Source organism: Schistocerca cancellata, chromosome 3 (genome assembly GCF_023864275.1).
Source record: "Schistocerca cancellata isolate TAMUIC-IGC-003103 chromosome 3, iqSchCanc2.1, whole genome shotgun sequence".
NCBI classification, from domain to species: domain Eukaryota; kingdom Metazoa; phylum Arthropoda; class Insecta; order Orthoptera; family Acrididae; genus Schistocerca; species Schistocerca cancellata.
The window spans coordinates 120,201,005-120,227,201 of record NC_064628.1 but is presented as its reverse complement, the minus strand read 5'-3'; the positions used below and the strand labels follow the sequence as shown (position 1 = coordinate 120,227,201).

General features: G+C 37.0%; 1 protein-coding gene and 1 long non-coding RNA gene across 6 annotated transcripts in view; one reads left to right on the top strand and one right to left on the bottom strand.

The window, feature by feature from the left end:
* Positions 1–26,197, top strand: part of LOC126177135 (glycerol-3-phosphate acyltransferase 1, mitochondrial) — a 406,498-nt gene that overhangs the window by 261,027 nt on the left and 119,274 nt on the right. For 4 of the 5 annotated variants that reach the window (XM_049924403.1, XM_049924404.1, XM_049924402.1 and 1 more), the window contains one exon: positions 13,643–13,798. In XM_049924403.1, the coding sequence (XP_049780360.1) occupies positions 13,643–13,798 (156 nt within the window). Of the gene's footprint in view, positions 1–9,619; positions 9,692–13,642; positions 13,799–26,197 lie in introns of those variants that run through there. The other variant, XM_049924407.1, reaches the window with a different exon arrangement.
* LOC126177137 (uncharacterized) overlaps positions 1–26,197 on the bottom strand; it is a 92,695-nt gene that overhangs the window by 16,905 nt on the left and 49,593 nt on the right. The window lies entirely within an intron of this gene.

Genomic DNA, 26,197 nt, shown 5'->3' with positions numbered 1-26,197 from the left:
AAGAAGAAAATCTCTAGTAACAACCTGCCATACAAAATGCTAAAAACTAAATAGGGAAAGATCAAGAGAGTTTGTCAGCTCAAATATTTGCATGAAACCATTCAGGAAACTGGCCTGGAAAAAATTGGTTGCGATATTCCTCATCACAAAAGGCAAATGGCTTTTTGGCTTACAAAATACATCTGTAAAAAAATAAAATAAAAAAAAACCACCAAAGACACTACAACAGTGTCTTGAAACTAGTGTGTCTTTATGGGGGCAGGGTGTATACGACCCGGGAGATCCGGGGGAAAACCCGGGAATTTTTTCTTCCGGGAGAAAACTGGGAAAAACCTGGGAATTGTTTAGAATTCCGGGAATTTTTCATGGTTTTGGTTTTCAATTAAATTTTTGTAATTTTGACTGGTAAGAACCAATACTCTAACAAAGGATATTACTGTATCCGGCTACTGCAGAATAATACTGCAGCAACAAAACATGAACGAGAGAAAAAAAACAAACGAAAATAAAACTTAAGTTGCAAAGGAAATGTGGCGTATACAACAACAAAACAGTGCTCATACAAGCGTCTACCAACAGCAATGTGTGTCAGAGGCTTTAGGAAGACTATGCAATGCTTTAGAACAAATTGCCTCCGATGAGCGTGATGTGACAACTGTTTAAATTAGATTCGTTTGAGCTGTTGCGGGCGGGCTCTTGAACATGTGCAGCTCAGTCGCGTATGAGTAATACGTTCTCCCGCTTCTGGTTACAGAAGTGTGGCTGGGCGCCACTACTTAATATTGCCCCGGTTCAGAAATACAGTAAATCTGGGGCTGATGCACAGGGCAGTCTGAGTTGAGGTGGGGAATCTCCACGTGACCTGTGTTTACATTCAGCGATTATGTTGTTTCCTCTTCGTTTATTGCTCTCACGTTAAATGATAACAAAATGGATTTTTGGGCCCAGGAGCTATCACATGAATTAAAATACGTTCACATAATTACAGAAAGCTAAAATATGTCATTAGTTTCACATTTTATCTCCACCTTTCAGACAGTCAAGCATTAATCACCTTACAGAACAATGAAGTTATTTTTGCCGGTTAGCTAAAGAGATTTGGCTGAAAATTAATCTTTTCTGCTGAGGCAGTCAATTTATGTGAATCTAAGTGTTTAATTTCACACTATTGGTTAGTTTCAACTGTTCGCTGTATTTCAAGTGCACGCATTGCATTATGCCATAATAAAAAATCAAACATTAGATTATACAGACTGGTGCTCCCAGAAAATTTACATATGAATGTGCATTTTACGCTGAATTATGCATTTTGGTATGGTTCACAAAATCACAACACTCTTGAAGTATCGTCTGATGTCTTGTTTCTTTTATGACATATGTAAGATCTTGTAATGTTTTACACTTACGAACATATGGGCTTCCTGCGTCATCGTAGCTGCACAAGCGTGGTGACGCCTGTTATTTGGCACTCTCTTGCTGAAACGAACCTATTTCTAAACAGGTCGCGGGAAAATATTGCGAATGGTGGTTTGAAAAGCGTTACATTCAAAAAGCAGATTTCCTTTTACGCAAGATGAACTATGTGTGAGAATGTACGATGAATTTCTTAAATCACAAAGCGTTTGACTCTCATTTAAAAATCAACTCTTTGAGGATAACCATTTAGAAGAATTTCGAGCCCAGAAGATCAGACATTTACGTCGTTATTAAAAATTTTACTGGCACATTTGTGTGATGTATCTTAAAGTGTAACACGCGCAAAAAGATCAACATTATATGTGAAAGCATAGCTTCTCTTCCAGCTTATTAATCTTAAAGACCCATATTATATGTGAATGCTATGTATATTAATTTAAACCATTAACTTTTCTTATTTGTGTGTTCGCGCTACTGAAGAGTGATCTTGCTATTGGCTTTCTACATCACGTGTCCTATGCTGCCATCAGCTGGCGAGATCACGTGACATGAGCTATGACTGTGTTACAAAAGCACATCGCAATCTCAGATTCAATGCTTCGGAAAGTAACATGCGGTGTTTAGTGGAATTCAAATTTATACCTTCATAATACGAAAATATGCAGCGTACGTGTTGCTGCACATCAAAGGTCTTTCAAAACTTGTTTTTCCCCCTGAGTTTAGTTTTCTAAAGTGCCGGGAAATTCTACTCCGGTATATAAAATCATAAACATTAAAAGGATTGATGAGTTTTATGGTGCTGAGGAAGAGTATACTGTTACTTAACGCCGAAAAGTATATTTTCACTGGGGAGAAAGTGTATTTTTAATCAGGAAATCCGGGAAAAATCCGGGAATTTTTTTTCCTTGTCCACGTATACACCCTGGGGGGTGAAGCACTCATTTTAAAGAGAAAGAGGGACACTGAAGATATCCTAAAGAGCTAACGAAAAGAAATCAGGAAAATTTAAGGTTGAGGTTATATTGAAGAAGTACATACAGACTAAAAGCAAATAAAGAAATTGAAAATTGTACCAGCATTTATCCAGAAATTAAAAAAAATCAGTGTAAAGTTCTGTGGGGGTATTAAAAGAATTAAACCAACCAGATTAACTAGACATGTTGTGAAATCCTGCAAAAGGCACAGTAAAGCTAAAGTTGAGACAGTAAAATGAATGAGTGCAGGAAAAGGACAACTGGAGGAAGCAGTAATAATATGACTTGATATACCACATAGAAAATTTTTAAGCAAGAAATTCACAACTGGACAGTTGTCCTGGCAGAAAAACCCAAGTTGACTGGAACAACTTGGTCTGATGAGCCCATTTTGATGATGATAACAATAAAGGGAGGCATTAACTGGCCGGAACTTAATTTCACAAAGCACACTTTGCATTTTAATTCCTTCAGTAAGCACAACAGCTACTGCAGTTAATAAGTAATTGAAAAATATTTTTCCTAACATTCAAAAGCACTGGTTACTTCTTCAGTTAGAGAAAACTGGCAAAAGCTGGGTAAGAGGAAAAGGGCGACAGTCATTCAGAATCTGAATTAAGAGAGGCCTGTGAGGTGTAAGCAGTAAGGGAAATGGAGATGATGGAAAAGGTATGACAAGGACTGGCATGTCACATGTAGAAGACACTACCTTTAAAACAGTTGGCCCAATGATATGTTACAATAAGAAGTAAAGATACAAGCAGAAGAATAAAGGCAAACAGGAGAAAAGGCAATGAAATTCTGTAATGAAACCAATAGCATATAATGGTAAGGATGGGACTAAGGTGGGGAGAAACATTGGCAAAAAATGAAAATAAAGCAAAAAGAAAATAAAAATATGAATGGTAAGGGTGGAATAAAAATATGAATGGGAAGGGTGGAAGCCGGAGGTAAGTGAGTTCAGAAGGGAGATCCAAGTCTTTACCAGAACTGGTACTAAGCAAGACAACCATTTGGCTCATGTGATATAATAGGCAGTCTGGTTCCTTGAGTTATTCTCCTGTCTAGTATATTAAATGTAATTGATGAAAGAGAATACAAAAAAATCAGCAAAGGAAGCACCAGAAAAGCAATACAGGAGTCAGAAGATGAGAATGACAGGAAGGGTAGTGTGTAAAAGCAAGCATGGCTAGAGGAGAAATGCAAAGCAAGGCATTACTATGAGAATGGTAGATGACACCTAAAGAAAAATTAAAGAAACCTTTCATGAAAAGAAAAGCAGTTAAGCAAATATCAAGAGCTAAGATGCAAGTCCATTACTTTAAAAAAATTAGAAAGCTGAGATACACAAGAAATTTATAGGAGGACTGTGTAAAAGAAATAAACTTGAAGCCAATTCTATGGAAAGGGAAGAGGAAGTTGATGAAGATAAGGAGGGAGATACTGCAAGAATAATTTGACAGGACACTGAAAGACCTATAAGTGAAACAAGACCCTTGGAGTAGACTACTTTATATCAAGTTTATTGAGATCCTTGGGAGAGCCAGCCATGTCAAAACAATGGCACTTGGTGTGTAAGATGTATGAAACAGGGTAAATGTGCTCAGGTTTCAAGAAGACTGTAATAATTCCAGGAGGAGATCATTGACAGTTGTGAATGTGATAAAACTATTAGCTTAATAAGTCATGGTTGCAAAATATTGACACAGTTGATTTACAGAAGAATGGGAAAACCTGGAGTCAACCCCAAGGAAGATCAGTTTGTGTTCCGGGGAAATACAGGAACACACAAGGCAATACTGACCCTACGATTTTTCACAGAAGATAACTTTGAAAACTGCAAATCTAAATTTATATCATTTGTAGACCCAAAGGCAGCTCTGACTATGTTGACTGATATACACCCTTTGAAATTATGAAGGTAACAGGCATAAAATACAAGGAGTGGAAGGTTATCTACAACTTTTACAGAAACCAGACTGCACTCATAAGAATCAAAGGACATGGAGTAGCTAATAATTGAGAAGGGAGTGAGGCAGTTCTAGCCTATACCATATGATATTCAGTCCAAATGTTGAACAACCAGTAAAGGAAATCAAAGTAATTAAGAATATTTATTATAATTTCCACAATTGGAATTTCAACTTCAGCTTAATTTGGAAGTGGTTAAACAGCAGTCAGTAATAAACATGTCAATTGTTAATCCAACAATGGAAAATCCAGGATGGAATGCAACAATATTATGAGAAGAGAAGTTGCCACTCACTATATAGTGGAGATGCTGAGTTGCAGATAGGCAAACACAAACACAGCTCAGATACACTACTGCAATCTCAGCGAACTGAAACCACACTGCCAGATGTTTTACGATTGTACTGTGAAATGCATATTCATCATTGGAATTTGTGATGTATGTTGCTGATTGCAGCTTAACCTCTTCAAAATGACTAAATTAATAGCACACTTGATGTTGAACATAACATCGTTTAAAAAATTCAGTGAGGCTGTAATCCCAATACAAACACAATTGTGTGTCTTGAGAAGATGTAAGAAGAAAAGTAAAATGAGAGTAATAGAATGCAGTCAAATTAAATCAGATAATACTGAGGAAATTATATTAGGAAATGAGATATTGAAAGTATTAGACAAGTTTTGTTATTTATTTATTTATTTTTTCAAAATACCAGATGATGAAAGAAGTAGCGAGGATATGCAATAGACTGGCAGTAGCATGAAAAGTTGTCTGGGAAAAAAAAGAAAAAGAAATATGTTAACAAGCAATGTAAATTTAAGTATTAGCAAGTATTTTCTGGATGTATTTATCTAGAATGTAGCCTTATACAAGATTAAAACTTCTTTTTTTATATACATTAATGACTTGCTTCAAATGTAACAAATAATTCTAAAGCTGAAACTTGAAACTTTCTGGCAGATTAAAACTGTGTGCCCGACCGAGACTCAAACTCGGGACCTTTGCCTTTCACGGGCAAGTGCTCTACCATCTGAGCTACGACTCATGCCCGGTCTCACAGCTTTACTTCTGCCAGTATCTCGTCTCCTACCTTCCAAACTCATTCTGGAATTCTAAAGCTGTTTAACTTGAAGATGGTGATAAAAACATAATTCTTGTGGATGCAGATAATAAATGATATTACGAATCATGTTCTGGGGAGATAAGTTGTGGTTCACAGGTGATACAACAGATTCATAATTACGAAACACAGTATATCAAGTTTCTTTAATTCATTGTGTGCCAAAATCCATCTTCCCTACAAAGAAGACACCAAATTTCTGGGACTGATGAAATACAAAAAGCTCTCACAGAAGGCCCATATTAATGAGCTTCACCAGAAACTGAAGTCACCTACCCTTGTGATTAAAATTGTCAATAGTCAATGTCAGTGATGTGTACAACTTGAATGAGTTCACATTTTTCATGGGGGCAGGGAGCAACAGCAGATGGTCAGAATATATAGTATGTAGCACGGAGTCTCACTTGCACAGTATTGTTTGTTGATGAACAGTTTTGGATGGCAACATCCACTATATAGTTTCGAATAGGAGTATAGCTACCACTTCCATCACAGAGAAATGATAGCTTCAGAACATGTACACTGCATTGTGGAGTGAAATATTAGTTCTAGAAACAGTGCATCTGCTATGTCCCTTCTTCTGGGGTAATTATTTTAGCATAGTGTGCAGAAGAGTTTTTGGGGAGCTGGAACATAGGAGAGGTGAAGCATCAAGTAGATTGAAACTGTAGGCAAGCCTTGAGACGTGTGGATGCCTAAGTCAGTAACAGCTTTGCCGATAAAAGGAATAGGTGTAGACGAACATCATGGTCCAGCATATCAGTGAAGAAATTTTGTGATATTGACTAACTATTAACAATAGCTCATTTCTATGCCACAAGGATTATAAATTTCACATTTGTTTTGGATCTAAGTTGCATTAGGTAGCAGTATTAAACATTTAATTTTAAAGTATAAATTATACACTCTATAACTGCAAATCACTATATAAGTAGCACTGAATAGGATCTCTTAGTCATTTCTATATTCCAGGTGATATTTTTAATATGCATCTTAGAAATTGGAGGATGGAGGGGGGGGGGGGGGGGGGGCAAAATTCTTTTGCATCGTAAATGATCTGCTGGTGTGAAGTTTTTTAATACTGACCCTGAAAGATCAACTAGATAACTTTTTTTTAACAGTTCTCCAAAATCTTTTAAAACTTGTCATTCATAACTGAACAGTAGCTTTTTTCCAACCTTACAATACCAAAGATGCTGATTGTTCAGTCCAAACTGTTCTTGTTCAGTGTTTTCTAAATCTATCATCAATGGGCGATGGTGATTCCAGCATTTGTTCACAACAGCTTAGCTTTTGTTTTTGAATTCCACTTGACACACTTGATTTGGATTGCATATGACCTTTAAAGTATGGTAAAAGTGGGATGTTCTGATAGATTTAGACACTGAGGATAATGGGAGAGAGGGGGGGGGGGGGGGGGTTCAGTGTTATTGTGCCATCAACACATAGACTAGGCCATTACAAATAGACACAGTGACTTGTTTTAGTGGACAGCAAGGTGAAGCTTCAATAGTTTGAAAGTTTGTAATGTATGTACAGTGTATCTTGGTGATTGTAGGAGTAAGTGTTTCAAGTACAAATCAGTCCCCTCTTAGTCTTGCCAGTTCTCAACTCCAGGGAAGGTGATAGCACACCATCTCCAACATAAGCAAGCCTAGTTAAACACTGCAATCTTTAAACTAACCTTCATTTCGGGGACAGATCTACTTAATGCGATTGACATCATTAAATTGTTTAGGAACAGTATGTCTCTACAGAGTGTCACTCTAGTAAGTTGTTCTCCCTTCCAATCCAGTCTTTCAATGCTAATTTATAAAATTTAGGAAACTGACCAATTCAACTGACTATTCTACTTTCATGTTTCTGCTTTTTTAGTTGAGTGTTTGTTTTGTTACTGTTCAGCTTCTTGTTGGTGCCTCCTGAAAACCTGATGCTGTTGTACAATTTTGTTGATTTTGGCCATGTCTTCTATTTATGCTTCTAATAACTGAATCTGTGAGGACCACTTAAGCCTGAAATCTGATATCTATATGCATTTATTATTGCGCAATCTCTAAATGACAGCAACAGGTTCAAAGTTTCATTTATACGTGCATCTTCCAGAACCACTACTCGAGGAAATGTTATGTATGTGTAGTTACTACTTTTTTATCTTTATCTGTATCATTTTACTTTCATGAGTGAAGTTAAATAATTGGGAAGGGATATTAGCAGAGTGAAACATTTGAGTTGGGGAATGAAGTGTGCTTTTACCATTCAATAAGATGCTGACCCTTGAAAGGCCTAGCTCCATGTTGAGCCTACATTTGACACTCATTTTTAATGTATCAGTGCTTGTGTTACATTTCACTTTGTAAACCATTTTGGTTGATATTCTGCGACTCATATTGAAGACAACTTTTTCAAGTATGATACTGCTTTTTAGACTGAATTAACACTTGATAGCAAACATAATTCATCAATGCCTCATAATTATAGTAGTGTAGTTCTGCAGTCTGTTTTAATATATGCTTTCTAAGGAAATTTCACACTCATGGTCTGATTTGTGCGTTCATAAGACACTACGTGTATCATTTATTATGAGCTGGTAAGCAAAGGTATTCATTCTGGTTCCATATTGTTATGAGTTGTCTTTCAACTTCAGTTTCACCTCTTAAGTGTTCTGTCACTTGTTGCTTCTACTAGCCAAGTTTAGTTGAGATAGTAGCTTTGTCCATTCAAGGTTTTCTTGCTTCATTTAGCTCTGCAAATATTTCCTTGTGAAAGTTCAGTGTATCTAGTTTCTTTGCATGCCTGGTAAAAATCTTCAACAAGAATGAAACCAGAGGAACTCACTTGCTACTTCAATCTTTGTTTACAAACATTAACTGGCAGTTTTGCTCTTTGCAGAGCAGTTTTATTGACCTGGAGATTCTTCAAATTCTTGCATTAATTGCCCACAAGAAATATCCATATCAGCAACCATAGCTCTCTGATATGACATGGTCCCATATGAGAAATGTCGAGTTTTGTGCTGCTGCTTAGAGAAGTGTCCCTCCAAACAAGCAACTTGCATTTTCTGTCTGTTTAGATTTAATTAGGTGAATGGCAGTGCCCCTCTTGTTGTAAACCAACGCAGAGTTACAGTTCCCCACCGAAAACAGAGCACAACTATGAAGAGAACTGACTGCTAACAGTCTTTGTATCAGTTTGCCTCTGCTTCAGCTCACTGTACACCTACTACTTTACAATTCTTTGTAGTTGCTACTAGTATCATTACCTTCCTGGCAAGTAGAGCTTCATCTTGAAGGTATATAATTGGATAATGGCAAAGAACAGCCATACTATCTGCTTCTTTGAGAACCCTCACAAAAGTTTTGATCAGCAGTAGTTGACATTAGAGACTTGCATTGAATAATTATTTTTAGTGCATCTATTCATTTTACTCCTTGTATTTTTTTTAATTTTCTTATGGAAGCTCACAGCCATATTAGTACTGTTAGATTTGCATAATATCAACAGGTAGTAATTTAATATTGGACTATCTTTCTTGTGGATTGATTCACAGACACTTTTACGAAATTAATATTGAAAATTGTATATTTTGTGTTTTAATAATAATAGGGAAGACCTGTTTGAAATTGTTAGACCAGTAATAAATTTTTGAATGTTTAATCATTGTCAGATAATTGTAACTGTAAAATTCAGATAAAAACTTAATATTTTTCAAGTTTCTGTTATTTTTGAAAGGAAATCAGAAGAAAAAATATTGTTTTGTAAAAAAGGCTTTTTTGTCTTATAATCAGTCATAGATTTATTTTTATGCCATCCATTGGAAATGACAATACAAAAACCACTAGTTCTTGGTTGATTTGGTTCACTATTACACACACCAACATTCTGAAGCATGATTAAAAAATATTTGTTTAGAATCTCACAAAACTTTTAGTTACATAAAAGTTATGCCAAGTAAGAGTTTCCCAGTATGAGGAAGCAGTATGAGCTGCAGCATGTTCACACTTGTATGTAAATGTTATAAATTAGCAGTTTGCTGAGATGTGGTGGGGAGAGCAAGCAAAGATCTTCAGTCTCACATCTGGCAGAACAGTTCTATTTTAACAACTCTTGCAAGTCTGCCTATTTTTACTTCTGGACCATGTTTTGTTTCTCTAGCTGTGCAGTGTAGGAATGGCTTGTCTGTGCCGTTGTTTCACTGACCCAACTTACAGGGTAAGTGTAAACTAGTCACAGACCTATAGAAAGGTTCATTAGCTTATTTTATCGGTATATTTCTGTGATATTTAAATAGATGTGTAAAACTGTGTACAACCAATATGTGAAACTGAGTACAATCACAAGCCTTCAGATGTTTTTCTCATGAGAGGATGTGTTTTGGGTTATATGAAATCATGGACAACAAATAAATCTTGATAGATGAATGATCCATAGTGGTGCTTTGTGACTTTTTTTATATGCATCAGTTTCACTTTTTTGTTATAATTTTCTATAAATGAATTATTTATTGTGAATCATTTATTGCAGGTGAAGGTTACAATTAAACAATTTTGTAATACATATGCAAATAAATAACGTTGGTAACTAACTTTACTGACACACAAAGGTTTGGTAAATTCTATTTGAACATTATTATTGCTGAAAATAGTATTAGTAAGTATTTCAGTGTGCTACAAGTATTTCTGTCACTGTTTCGTGAATTCTTTATTTTGTATGGTGTCTGGTTGGAGCATTGCATTTTAGAAATTATGTACATCATTTATGTCCCTTAAGATATATTTTTCTTCTCTTCTTGAAGTTTAAAATTTTAAGTATAAATTTCATTGTTCTGTAATATTGTTTTGGAATGCAGTTTATACTGGAGTAGTGCTTATTTTTGAGACTGTATGCCATGTTTAGAAAGTAATTGAAATCCTCTCAAAGCTTTAAAACTTTTACATGAATATGCCCTAGGTTCAGAAAAGGATTATTGTGTGTTGTGCATTTTCCATTGTGTTAAACTATTTATTTATGATTAATGTAGTACTGGTGACAGCTAGGCAAATATTTCTCAATATTCTAAAAAATCCAATCCATTTCCTGCTGTTGATCCTTTTAATGTTCCATATTTTTTAAGCTCTTGGCTTTCGTTGAATTATGGTGTATGGTGTCTTCAGTTTTTAACGGTCCTAATTGATGCAGTAGGATGCAACAGTTTGCAACAAAAGCGTAGAAAGGGAAATTTCTTTAAATAACAGTAGATTAAAATTATGCATTATTTTCAATAAAATAAAAGTAAATGGAATAGAATATATATTTGTATCACATAAATGCACAAAAAACATGATTCAGATGTATTGATAAGTGCTAAACAACAATTTAATTTCAAAGTAAAATAGGTTGTGGTTGCTATTAATTTTTATTCTGTTGTTAACCATAATTGCAGTGATAAACAAAATCTCTTTTTTATGTAGTGGAATTGCATTTAATATTGAGACAGATCTTCACTCACATAAGATTTTTCATTTTGCATATGAGGTGTGACTCTAATACAAGGTCTTGATCATTGAACTTCATATATATTCCCCTAGCACACCTTGACTCATAGTAGTAGTCTTGTCATGAGGGAAAGTATTCAAGGATACAGAGAGTGATGTAGTAAATCATCGGTTGTTGATCTGGTTACACTGTTAGTAAATGTAAATATGCATTTGTTGGTGTTATTTGTAGCAAGCTTGGGCAATTCCCAGAACAGTAGATCAAAGCAAACAAAATATGTAACAAAACTTTTTAACTTTTGTAATTACAGCTTCATTCTTCTTGAAGGAAAGTGAGACTGAACGTAAACTCTACTAGGCTGTTAGAGAACATCATGCTTCTCTTCAGATTCTTCTTTGCAATCAATGTTTTAAACCTAGTGCTTTAAACTTCTGGGTCTCCAGTAAGCTGGGGGTGGGGGGCACTCACAACATTGGGAAACTCCCTTTTATTCTTGAAGAGGCCTGGTTGCGTTGTTCATTTGTTGACTTAACACAATATTCTAGTGCCGCCCCCCCCCCCCCCCACCCCCCAGTCGCCCTCTCCCCTCCAGAATATGTTATAGTAATATACTGCATTGCACACAAAATATTGGAAAGTCCAGGTTGGAATAACAATATGAAAGTGACAGATTGCTACTCATTATACAGGGTGTATCATAATTAATGGCGTAAACGCATACAGTTGAAAGTGCACGGTACTAGAAGCAAAAAAGTCTCAGTAAACATAGGGTCGAAAATGCATACTTTAAGAGCTACGAGCAATTTTTCATCTTCGATACTATTAAGCAAATCTCTTCTACTGCAAGCTCTTTGCTTTCAACATTTTGGGAAGTAGTAGTGTGGACCAAATCAAGAGAAACGTCGAATAAACATTTGCTCTAAAATGCATACAGTAAAAGTTATGAGCAACTGTTCTCTAGAAGAGTTGTGTTTCCAAGTACCGAAGACAAGCACGTGCTCATAGCTCTTAAGGTATGCATTTTAGAGCAAATGTTTACTGCACATTTTTTCTTGTTTTGGTCCATACTACTACTTCCCAAAATGTGGAAAGCAAAGAGCTTTCAGTAGAAGAGATTTTCTTTGCAGTATCGAAGATGAAAAATTGCCCATTGCTTTTACGGTATGCATTTTCAACCCTATGTTTAGTGAGACTTTTTTGCTTCTAATATTGTGTACTTTCAACTGTATGCATTTATGCCACTAATTATGATACACCCAGTATAGAGGTGGCGGTGAGTTGCAGACTGGCACAAGGCAAAGACTGCTATACATTTGAACTTTCAGGCAAAGGCTACTTCTGAAGTAGAAAACACACACACACACACACACACACACACACACACACACACACACACACACACTTCACACACATGAACGACATTGTCCCTGGCAACTGAGGCCAGATTGGGAGCCACGGCACCTGGTGGGAGAAGCAATCTGTGGATGATGGTAGTAAGGAAGAGGCTGTGTTGGGGATGTGGTTGGATAGCTGTGGCCAAGAGACAGCTGGACCTAACAACAGCAGGTTTTCTGGACTGTGCAGGTGAGAACTGTCCCTGCAATATATCCTATGTCCCCGGAAGCTCCCTTGCCTTAACTTTCATTAGTCACCATCCTTCACCCACCTATCCCCTTCACTGTTCCCACTCCAGCACTACACAGCCTTCTACTCCACCATGGCCCCCACAGTCTATTTACTTCTTTCGTACCCCCTCCCCTCCCCTCCCTCATCCATGTGTAACCTCCAAACTAGCTGCCCTACCAGGTTCATGTATGCTCCCACAAGTAGCACTTACGCATTTTATCATAACCCACATCTACCCTGTTATCCCTCCCCTCCCTACCAAAGTGTCCTCCTGACCCCTTCCACGCAGATTGCTTCTCCCACCAGGCGCAGTTGCTCAGTCCAGCCTCAGAGGCCAGAGACAGTGGTCATAGATGTGAGAGTTTATACTTGTGTGAATCTGTGTATGTTTTCTACATTAAAAGAAGGTGCTTTGGTCGAAAGCTCAAATGTATAGTCTTCTTGTTATGCCTGTGTGTGACTCACTGTTTCCTCTTTGCAGTGAGTATTAATGTGATTTATTGTTTTTTGTTGTGGGGGTAACTCTCAAATGATTAAGAGGTAAACAGTTGATACTGTAAGATTGCGGTGTCCATGGTAAAATTGTTTGAGGTACTAACAGGAGGCCTTGGTGAGGTCATGGAAAAAGTCAAACTGCAAATTTATTGTTGGCTGTGGTTTGTGTGTGTGTGTGTGTGTGTGAGAGAGAGAGAGAGAGAGAGAGAGAAGAGAGAGAGAGAGAGAGAGAGGGAGAGAGATCTGATTCATTGAAGGGTGTGTCAAAAGTTACTGTCTCCAGGTCATTGATGGCAATTTCAGTGAACAAAGTAAATCCTGTGTGTGTGGATAAAAGTTGATAGAACAACAGAATTATATACATGAAGTATAAATGATGTGCACTTGAATTTATTGTTGTATGCTGTTATACCTGTGCCTACGTTTCATTTGGCTCACACACAGTCCATTCATATGGACTGAATGAATATGAAAAAAATATCTTATTTGTTAATAAATGACTACTCACATGTAATTTTTATTTACAGCTATGTTTTTAAGTTGTACAAATTTTATTTAATGTTTCAGCAAAATTATTCAAAACCGGCCAAATTTAATAATGTGCGTGACATTCTTCTGGCAAATACTGCCGAATATAGAAACGGATTCTTGTCAAGAAACCTCTGCCACCTCGCAACTGTGTGGAATCTTAAAAAATATGAATACCCATACATTTATACAAGTGTAAGTATAGAAAGTATGGACAGTAATGTTCCTGTTTCATACTGTGTGACATAAAAATAGCTCTTATGTGAATTTTAACCTAGTTTAAAAGAGAATGATAGTTTATTGTATTTTATTGCATATTTTATTTTATTTTGTTAACAGTTCCACTGATCCCAGTAGCAGTAGATTTGCTAGGATGTGGAATAAGTCTGTTTCTCCTTCTTTTCCATGTTCTTCTTCTTTTTATTCTTTTGCTAAATTTAAAATAATAAAATTCTTACAAAATTAATTTAGAAATTTAAATTTGGCAGGCTCTTGTTAGGATTCACAGTAACTGGTGGGAATACATTTTATGACCTTCACAGTCAAAAGTCTTTTCTATGTTGCATTGTTCTCCAGCTGCTACCATTTACTGTTTAAGAGATTTCACAATTTGGTCAGTGAAAATAAAAATAGCATAATCTATTGATAGACCTTGTTGGTAACCAAAACGACATTTACTGAGAATGTTGTGGATGTTCAGGTAATCAGCAAATCCATTGAACACAGTTTCTCTAGGACCCTGAAAAATTTGATAACACAGAGACTGGGTAGTAATTTGATACATCATTTCTGTCATCCTTGTTGAAATGAAGTTTCACACAAACATCTCTTCAGGACAATACCTCAGTGTAGAGATAGGAATCATGTCACAGGGCTGCTCGTATAGTAACAGTATCCTAGAAAGTCTGCCAACCCCAAAAGAACTTTTTGTTTTAATCTCTCTTGTCTTTTTGATTTCACCATTTGTGATTGGAGTTATTCATCTGACTGATTTTTACTTTAAATGCAAACATTTTTAGGTTAGGCTTTACCGTGACTGTTACTGACATTAAATGAAACAACAAGTTTACTGTTACCAGTCACCGTTTTATTTTATTTTTTCCACGGCGCGTTTCGAAGGTTTAAACCTCCATCATCGGGTGGATTTACATTAGTTAGCATTACATATGTGTGTATGTTGTGTTATGATTTTGGAGGAACTTGTGGCACTGCCTAGTGGGGAAACAAGACACTATTTCAGAATATGGTTTTGGAAAACTTTTGACAAAAAATAAACTGATATCTAATGGTAAACTTTAATAAGTAAACTAGAGTACCTCCAGTGGTCACAGGTTCCTTTTTCTGTCATAACACTTCACATGCATACTGCCATATTTGTAAACAAATATGGCGTCTGGAATCAGCTGGGTGCAAGGTTCGTACAGCAGCAGAGAAGACATAATTGCAAAGTGCAAAGAATATAGATAGTAACAACATTATTACAGAATAATTGTTTAAACCATTTGGGGGTGTTTGTTTTGAGGTGTCGAATATATGTGTGTGTACTTCAGGTGGTATATAAATCCAATTTTGAAAGGTTAAAACAGCTAAACATTCGTACTCGTTTATGCAATCAGGTGAAATGTTAAAATGGCTTAAACTTCATACTTGCTAATAACAATTAGGTGAAATGTTACAGGCTTGAATTACAATGATCATATTGGCTACAGTAGTAAAATCATAAATAGATGACACTCTTTGAAGGAAGAGAGAGAGAGAGAGAGAGAGAGAGAGAGAGAGAGAGAGAGAGAGAGAGGAAGGAGTGATTATGTGTGAGCAAACATTTACATGGCAAGGAGTCTTAAGATTACATGTTGCATATATTAGCTGCCTAAAGGTTGGGGTAATACACTGGTTAATGTTATAAAATATGCAGATAGATATACATTTGTGCCAGTAGTTGATGTACCTACAGTTTTAAGCTGACAAGGGGTACAAGCTGTTGATGTGATGAATTATCTGTGAATGAGGTCAATCTCTTGTACTCTTGGCGGCTGTCAATATTTATGGTAAATATTAGCATGTGTACACGTGTGTGTGTGTGTGTGTGTGTGTGTGTGTGTGTGTGTGTGTGTGTGTGTGTGTATTTTTAAGAGTGTCGGCAGTTGCTGAAAACAGAGATGATACTATTGTAAATATTGTCATTTTTGTCATTTAAGATGGATTCTGGTTGTTTCATTTGGTGTGTGTATATTTGGAGTGTTTCAAGGATGTCTAGTTTTCTGCCTTTTGGTTGGATGTGTAGGATGCTAATACTTGTGTTGTTAACATGGTGTTTTGTTTCATGTAGGTGGGTAGCTATTGCTGATGTGTGGTATTTTTTGTTTTTTAGTGCTGCCATGTGTTCCTTGAACCTAATCTCAAATGATCTGCCTGTCTGGCCAATGTAGAAGCAGTCACAGTCCAGACATTCAATTTTGTACACACCTGTGTGATGAAGTGGGTCTCTTGTGCCAATGTTGTGGGGTAACTTCTGTCCAATCTTGTTGTCTGTTGTAAAGGATATGCTTATGCCTTTCCATTTGAAGACATTGGCAATCTGGTATGAAATGTTACCCAGAAAGGGGATTGTATGGAAGATGTTATTTTCTTTTTGTTTTTTGTGTTGTGATTGCTTTGCCATTATTGAGTGTTTTAGAGTGTCTACTATGGAGCTGTTATAGCCATTTTCAATAGCTGTATGTTTTATTATTTCAATTTCTTTATCACATTTATCTTCTGAAAGTGGTAGTTGGATAGCTCTATTAATCGTGTACTGGTATGCTGCCATTTTGTGTGCTGCGGGGTGCAAGAGGAGTTGTGGATTGTGGTATGTGTTGTGGTAGGCTTCCGATAAATTTCAAACTGATGTCTGTTATTGACAGCCGCCAAGAGTACAAGAGATTGACCTCATTCACAGATAATTCATCACACCAGCAGCTTGTACCCCTTGTCAGCTTAAAACTGTAGGTACATCAACTACTGGCACAAATGTATATCTATCTGCATATTTTATAACACTAACCAGTGTATTACCCCAACCTTTAGGCAGCTAATATATGCAGCATGTAATCTTAAGACTCCTTGCCATGTAAATGTTTGCTCTCACATAATCACTCCTTCCTCTCTCTCCCTCTCTCTCTCTCTTCCTTCAAAGAGTGTCATCTATTTATGATTTTACTACTGTAGCCAATATGATCATTGTAATTCAAGCCTGTAACATTTCACCTAATTGTTATTAGCAAGTATGAAGTTTAAGCCATTTTAACATTTCACCTGATTACATAAACGAGTACGAATGTTTAGCTGTTTTAACCTTTCAAAATTGGATTTATATACCACCTGAAGTACACACACATATATTCGACACCTCAAAACAAACACCCCCAAATGGTTTAAACGATTATTCTGTAATAATGTTGTTACTATCTATATTCTTTGCACTTTGCGATTATGTCTTCTCTTCTGCTGTACGAACCTTGCACCCAGCTGATTCCAGACGCCATATTTGTTTACAAATATGGCAGTATGCATGTGAAGTGTTACGACAGAAAAAGGAACCTGTGACCACTGGAGGTACTCTAGTTTACTTACTAAAGTTTACCATTAGATATCAGTTTATTTTTTGTCAAAAGTTTTCCAAAACCATATTCTGAAATAGTGTCTTGTTTCCCCACTAGGCAGTGCCACAAGTTCCTCCAAAATCGTAACACAACATACACACATATGTAATACTAACTAATGTAAATCCACCCGATGATGGAGGTTTAAACCTTCGAAACGCGTCATGGAAAAAATAAAATAAAACGGTAACAGGTAACAGTAAACTTGTTGTTTCATTTACTGACTGACTTTGTTGCTGATAACTTTCTGCAGAAGGCTGGTCACTGCCCTCTCTTCAGTTATAAAAATAACTATTGCTTTTTATTATACTGTCACAGTGACTTAGTTGTACATCAGATCCACACTATACTTTCCGCTCTCTCCATTTTTGTATCCTTCCAAGTGTTTTTTGCTCCATTGTTGGAGTTGTCTATTTCATTTACAACATACGTATATTTCTAATTTCAATTGCCCTTTTTAGGATAGTGCAGTAAAATCTGTAGAGCTTCTTTTTTGCATGATCATTGAATATCCATAGTGATATGTGTAATACTAACTGTTCCACAGTAAGTTCTGTTAATTTTTTTACCCTGTTTTTTAATTTTGATTGCTGAATGCTGGTGGTAGCCTTGGGATACAACTTCAGGCAATTACACAAACTCTTTATAGAATGGGTTAAATTTCTCAATAAAATTTCTTTCCATACACCGTGTGTCTCTCCCAAGAGTAGTCCAGTGTTTATTCTGTGCCATAACAGTATATATTTGCAGTTTGGTTTTGCAGTGTATTGAGCATGTCAGTCCAAACATTTACTGTTCATCACAGGTTTCATACAATATCCTACATTTTTTTCATTACAAATAACTATGTTTCTCGTTCTTCTTTGAAGACTTTTGTTTATATTCAATAGAGCAATCCCAAATTAGTCTTTTGCAATGTTCAATTTGTCAATAATAATTGTCAGAAACAATATTACATAAAGAATAACCAGCACTCCTAGAGTGACTAAGTAGCACTGCTGCACAGCAGTAACAGATAATGTAGTGTGGGCCAGCACACAAGATATAGTTAATTGGATAAGGAAGACAGGATGAACAAATACTAACAGATCCTTTTCCATTTATAGTTGTTATCAACTGCGTTATAAGACTGGTCAGAATAAGCTGTGTAGGTATTGTGCTTTGTTGTTAGTATTAATACATTCCATGAAAGCAGATATACACTACACTAGATTTGAAGTGCTGTGTACAGATTAGGCATTTTAAATATTATGTTGAAACATGTTTTGTTTGGAAAATAAAACAAACCATTTTCTGTTGATACAGGGTGTCATATGAAACATTATATGAGCGATATTTGTTTGGATTGGTTCGATCAACACAATGCACAAACAAAGTTGTTAATATCTACCAAAACCCTTAGACTCTTAGGAAAGACAGCCAGTATATCAGACCCCACTAAATCTATTTGCAGGTGAAGGCTAAAGGTTTGTAAGATATAGTTATGAACTAACCAAAGAGATGTAAACACTGGTTTTACTTTATCACATAGGCTAATATTATTGACTGTAAGTAGTTGCACATCATGACGGTTCGTTCAGGATTTCACTGTCAGTCATATATTGACAATAAGGTTCCTGCAGTTGTCTGACATTGTAATGGGGAAGTTAACTACCCCAGTGACATTAAACAACTGCATCAAGTGGGTTTAATTGTGATCTGCTGATATTTTCATTTAAGCAACTGATATTGGAATCACACTCGATAAATAAATCATTGGTTTTGGATAATAGTATGGTAAAACATGATCACGTCATTTCGAAAAATGTGTGTCTTATCTCTTGACCTATCATTTGTGGTAACTTGAATGTTTCACTTTGTTTGTACACTGATATATCACTAGTAAGCATGTATACAGAATTTAAAAGCCAGTGTTTAACATTTTCTGCATGTCCAAGTTCACTATATGTATGAAACAATGGAAAATCCAGGATGGAATGTAACAATGCTATGAAAAGGAAATTTGCTACTCACCATATAGCAGAGGTGCTGAGTCACAGCTTGGCGGCTGGGAGGGGGGGGGGGCAACGTGTCACAAATAAAGCTTTTGGCCATTAAGGCTTTTGTCAACAATAGACAACCCCCCCCCCCCTCCACACACACACACACACACACACACACACACACACACACACACACACACACACACACGACTGCAGCCTCAGGCAACTGAAACCACAGCAATTTCCCTTTTCACTATACGTATATGTTTAAAGTCATCCATAACTTTAAAAGTGTTTGTGATGGGTGTTGCCGGTGTATTTATTATTTATTTTAGAAATAGACTGTCAGCAGTTTTATTTTTTTAAGCTGCTTCTTGTTGCTGCAAGTCAGCTAGTCTTACTTCACGATCATTTCTATCTAATTGTTAGACTTAAATTTCTTTGTGTGTTGATGTCAAAGTGCTATTAAAATGTTCTTCATCTGTGATTTTGGATCAAAGTTTTTCATTCTTGAAAGCAGCTGCTAGAAGAGATGCATGTTCTTCTGCATACTGTGTGTAGGTATCCCTTCAAGTCACCTTTCCTATAATAAGAGTTGTTAGTGGATTTTCTATATTTTGATCATTTATTTCAAAATATCATTTTGGTGTTCATTCAACAATTGAAAAGATGAACTGCAGAATGGTTGTCCCCAGTGAAGCAACTTTGGAATATAACATTTAGTATTTTGGCCTTCCCTATGTCATTCTCATTTTGGTACTAGTATGGTCATTGAGTGATAATATGGATGAGGATTAATTTGTTTGCTGATTTGATAGGAGACCAAAACTTCTTTTCTGTTAGGTTGGTAGATAGAATTTTACTTTCAAAATTGTGTGCTTCACACATGGCTTTCTGTATGCTCTGTTTGGATTCATTCCAGTTTTGTTTGTGTACAACTGTTTGGAATTGTGTAAATTTGTGTTGTGGCCCTCTTTGTCTTTGGAGCAGCTTTCCAATGTGGCTATTGAATTAAGCCTTGGGGGTGCTGAGCAAGTGTTATGGAATTTTTTAATAATACCAGTGCTTCAGAACTTGCTGTGAGGCATGTCCTTAATTCTTGTCAACCCTTATATTACTCAGCCCTGTTGATGTTTAACATGCTTTTTACTAACCCCACTGTCCTGTCACATTTGCCTTAGTCTTAGATTTACTTATTTATTTTTCCTTCCCATTTTCTGTATATTCTACATCATCACATTTAGTTTTTCCTATTCTAAACTGCTTGTTCTCCACATTACACATCTTTTACTTTAGACTGTTATTGTTTTCATCTCTGGTTATTTTTCCAGTTTGTTCTGTGCTTATCCTCTTACAAGTTCTCTGCTTTATTGTGACATACATTAATTTCCTGACCTCCTCCTGTTCTTGCAAATGAAAGAATCAGTAGTTGTGAAAGCTAGCTTTTCCTATGTCTTATCTTGTCTCTGCTAGATACTGTCTTATAAATGACAGTTTGTTGTGTTTGAGTGTATGTATTTGTCTTTTCTGTCTGGATCTGCATCATAACAACCTGCCTTGTAATATGTAGTGCTCAGAGAACACAATATAAATATTTTATTTGAACACCATTAACTGATGTTTTTCCTAACATGAGGCAGAAGAATTAACAAGTGGTAGTACTGCATATTGGAAAGTTTCTGCCATTTTTTACTAAAGTGTTGTTTTCATGTTCCATATTTGGATGGATGACTGAAGGTTGCAACCCAAGTTAATCTCTGATATTCCTGTCCTGCGCAAATAAATAAATCTTTGTGATTCATAATCAAACATAATGCTCACTAATAAACAACAAATAGTTCTTAGTTAAAATCTTGTGTACTGAAAACACATTATTTGTCAATACTAAAAGTGGCAGCTCTACAGACTTTTGAGTTCTTCATAAGAAATGCTAGATTAATGTGAATATTACATCTGTGAGAGAAAGAGAGGAGTGTGTTTGCGTCATGGTGGAACAAGTTAATGAAATTTGGTACTGTGTTGGACAATGTGTTACATTTATCATTCATCAGATGCATATCTTTCTGGTGTAATGATGACATTAACATTTCAAATAATGGAAAGTCCAGGATGGAATGTGACAATATTATGGAAAGGAAAGTTTCTACTCGGCATGTAAGACCCAAAGAAAAAAAATTTCAGAGAGAAACTCAGAACATTTACTTTCTGGACAGAACCATGTAGAAATGCTGAATTCTGTTTTGAAACATTCCTTTACTGAGAAGATATGGAAGTACCATCCTAGTTTACTTCTCGCACAGCCGCAAAGATGATATGTACTAGATGATACGTACTAGAAAATAGGCTTATTAACCCAAAAGCTAGGTTGTGCAGTAATAATAAAGTTTGTGAAACGAGGCTAAAAACATGTTTTGATTAGTTAATATGTTAATTATATAGTTATGAATGTAAGTGGAACTGAGAAGTGGCTAAAATCATTAAAATTAAACAAGGCTCATGAGCCCAATGGAGTCTGTGTCAGATTATGTGCTGAATTTACAGCTGAGTTATCTCCCGTTTTAACCATAACATACCATCGACTGCTTGAACAAAAAATTTTGCTCAGTGGAATCCTAAAACATATGTGAGCTCAAACTTAATGAGGTATCTTGAAGTAAGTGACCTCCCTCCACAGCAGCCAATATGGATTCTGATGACATTGATCATGTGAATCCCAACTTGCAGTTTCCACACATGACACCCTGAAAGCCATGGATCAAAGCAATCGACTTCTGAAAAGCTCATGGCTCAGCACCACACAAACGGTTATTAAAAAAGTACAGTTATATGGTGTCTGAAACAAAATTTATGACTTGATTGGGGATTTCATGATAGGGAGCATGTAGTGTGTTATCTTGCATGGAGATTCATCAACGGACGTGAAAATAACTTCACGTGTGATGCAGGGAAATGTGTTGGAGTCCTCATTGTTCGGATTATGTACTAGCGAACTCGGCAATGCTTCGTAATTGCTAAATAAATGTGAAAATTGGATAAAATCCTAAAATCATCCGCTCTCTTTTTCCCCTCTCCTCTTCCCCTCTTTCTGTCCCTCTCCTCCTCCCCCATCTGTCACCTCTATCCTTCTCCTCATTTCCCCTCTCTCTAAACTTGAGTCTTGTTTATTATTTGTGTGAATGAAATCCTGATTTCCTGTTTTCCGTAAAACCAACACAGAGGAAGGAAACAAAACAGCACATTGTTGTGTATATAATTGTTGACTACAATTATATTTAAGAAGAAAGAATATGTATGAGAGAAACAATTTGTCTGTTGGCACTGTGTTTGTTTATAGCCTCCTAGATCTAACAGAAGCGGAAATATGGGCAATTTTTTTTAGTCCCTGTTGTATAGACTGCTGTGCATGACAGGCATGTCATGTGGGAATAGTATCGGCATGCCAAATTGGCCTGCATTACAGGGCAGCTTATGTGTCAGTTTTCTGTTGTAGTAGTATTGGGCTGCTTTATTGATGTGCATGATGTAGCAGCATGTAAGTCAGGGACAAACAAATGATTTTCAAGCCCCTGACCTGTAGCCACCCCTGCATCACATTGTCGTAGTTATATTGATCTGCGTTACTGAAGTGTATTGCAAGGGGCTCTACATGCTGATGAGTGTGGCTGGAGACAGATTGATACACGTGATAAGGGGGGAGGGACTGGGGAGTTGGACAGAGAGAGGAAGAAAAGGAAATGGACAGAGGGGAGGTGAGAGGGAGATGCATGAGGCATGTGAGGAGATGCATGAGGCAGGTGGAAACTATAGAGGTGTAGTGGGCAGGTGGAAAAGAGAAAGGAAGAGTGGGAGGTGGAGATGGAAAGAGAGAGGGGAGAAGGATATTGTCAGAGGGAGGAGGGAGGCAGATGTGGTCAGAAGGTGGGGGTTAAGAAAATCTGCAAAGAGAGGAATTGGTGAGGGGGGGGGGGGGGGTTCATGAGAGACATAGGGAGTGGAATTTAAAACTTCCTTGGTCCCACAAGAGCAGAGAAATGAGAAAACCACTTTTTTAGCTCCTGCCACATAGGCTGCCCTTCACAACAGAGTGTTATTGGAGATAGTGTTGATTCGCCGTATCAACCTGCTTTGTGGGCAGCCTACACATCATGGATGAAAGGGATTTTCCACCCCCCACCCCACCCAACTTGTAGGCTGCTCTGCTCCAGAGCCATGTTGCATTATACTACCATTGACGTGCTTTGCATCATAGGGTAAAAACGATTTCTAAGACTCTGAAAAGGCTGCCAGGCACAACAGATTTGCTGTAGGAGTAGTTTCGGCCCACTTCATAGACTTGTTTTGTAGGGCTCTCGCATGCAGTTGGACATGCTTGGGGGAAGATTGAGATGGACAGAGAGAAGGGAGAATATCATGGCTAGGGAGAGAGGGGAAAGGTGATTGACTGAGAGGCGAGGGAAGGGGAAGTGACAGAGAGAGTGATTGACTGAGAGACGAGGGAAGGGGAAGTGACAGAGAGAGGGGAGGAGGATATTGATATAGGAAAGTGGCAGGGTAGTATGGTCAGGGAGAGGGATGGAGTAGATGAAGAAAGAGAGTGAGAGGAGTAAATGAAGAGACAGAGGACGTGGATAGGAGAAGTTGTTACAAAGAAGTTGATATAGAGATAAGGGGTGGATGAGGTGGACACGGAGATGGGGGAGAGGAGGAGTGTGCCAATATATGTGTTGAACACGTGTGTGGGTGAAGCTGTTGGGTAAAGGGTAGTATACCATATAAATTTAAGAAATATGCAACCTATGCCTACCCAAATGATTATTTGAGTATCGTGTAAAAATTTTAAGTAAATTGGTCAAGAATTTTTCAGTATTTTTGGTAACACCATTAAAGATGATTTGTTTTTATATGGTAGTATAGAGAATAACTTGGTTGGCAGTATTAATAATATAACTTTTAAAATTTTCTGGGCGTATTTCTTCTTCTGATAATTCTTGAGCCTTAAGTCAGATCCCGTTGACATTCTGCTGTGATATTTCCACTGCTTAGGATGTCTGGCCATCATCAGGTGAGTAGACAACTACTGAACAGCTCTGTTGCATTTGTGGTATTTATGCCAAATTTTGTGCATGCGAAATGTGCTGGTGCCTTTTGGCACATGTGTTGGGTTATGACGTGTGGGGCAGCTGAGTTGTGTGTGCCTCCCATGTTCGTGGAAGTGAGAGGTGATTTAAACATTGAGTATCAAATGACCCTATCATTTCTGCTGTGATGGGATGATTTCAATTAGAAGAAAACCTCCATGTAGAATGAGAAATCTTGGAGAAAGTTTTTAAAGAGAATGGTTACATTTCATGCCAAATATGGAAGGCCATGCACAGCTATAATAACAAGAAACAACACACTGAGGACATGAGTGGTGACTGTAAATGATGACTATACATTCCTTCTACCTGCCAGGAATGTGTCATCCAAAATAGGCAGATTGCCAAGGAAAAATAAAATCAAGATTATCTTCTGTCCACCATTGAAGAGCTTGGCCCTGGTTAGATCTGTTAAAAATGACTAACAACTGAAGAAAGTGGGTGTTTACAAAATTTCCTGTGACTGTGGTGCTGCATGTATAGGCCAGATGACACAAATTGTCCAGGAGCATTGTACAGAACACATCAACTGTTAAAATCAGCATTAGCAGCCCAAGAATTTTTAGCTCTAGTTTCCAGTTTTTGGGATTCTGTAATCAAAGAATTGGTGGAAATACCGTATTTACTCGAATCTAAGCCGCACTTTTTTTCTAGTTTTTGTAATCCAAAAAACCGCCTGCGGCTTAGAATCGAGTGCAAAGCAAGCAGAAGTTCTGAAAAATGTTGGTAGATGCCGCCACAACTAACTTCTGCCGTCGAAGATATGTAGCGCTACGCAGGCATGCTTTGTAGGCACAAAGATAAATTACTGGTGCCAAAACCTCTGCGTCAGTAAATAAATTTAAAAAAAAGGGTGGAAGACGAGCTTTTTTTTCTCCGCCCCGAGTTTCGACCACTGCATTTTCATACATTATCCAACGAAGTAAATACAAATTCCGTATTGTTCATCTTCGAATGTAGCAGAATTTCAATGTATTACGAAAATCCGACTGGCAAGACTGTTTGGGATGTTTGTCAATATGGCCAACTCTTACGCTCTGAATTTTTTCCTACCTGTGAGAAGAGATGGTTGCTAATAGGAACCTGATGAAATGTGAATCACATGCAGTATTCTCTTCACCATAAGAATAATACGAATGTAAACATTTTGTCATGTATTCTTTCGTGTTTGCTGCTATCTCATTTAAATCCTGTCTGCCTAATAAACTACGAAACTAGATTGAGACAACGGCAAACGCGGAAGAATATACGTATCATGTCATGTTTATATTCGTATTATTCTTATGCCTAATAGTGATACAGTCAGAAACGAAGCACGGCAACTGACTAGATTTTTAAATCTAAGATGACTCTAATTTCTGTGCAGAATTTGATGTACTAAAGAAGCGGCCGCAAAGATTTTCAAACGGAGAAAAATTTTCGCCTAACTCTCGTTCAGAACATGTTCTATAATACGCAGTCTATTATATAGTTCTTGATCATTATCAAAGAAAGCAGCAGTGTAAGTAACAGCAAATAGCAGTCTCTTGTCATTGTTTCGCTAATGAGACGATTCCTCTTTTTTTTTTTTTTTTTAATTGTAAGCGGCGGTAGCACGCACAAAAGCAAGCCATGCCGCGAGCGGCGACAGGTGGTAAACACGCACTATCAGAATGCGACAAACAATGCATGACACAGTACAGTAATGCATTTTCAGCTTTGAGTGACGTAAACACCTATAACAAAGAGAACGGCACTTTATCAGATCAAAGCAAAATAAGCAATCGATTCAAACCAGACGAAGCACGTGAAAAAGGAAGGGTACCTGTATAAATATGGACGGAGCGCCTGACG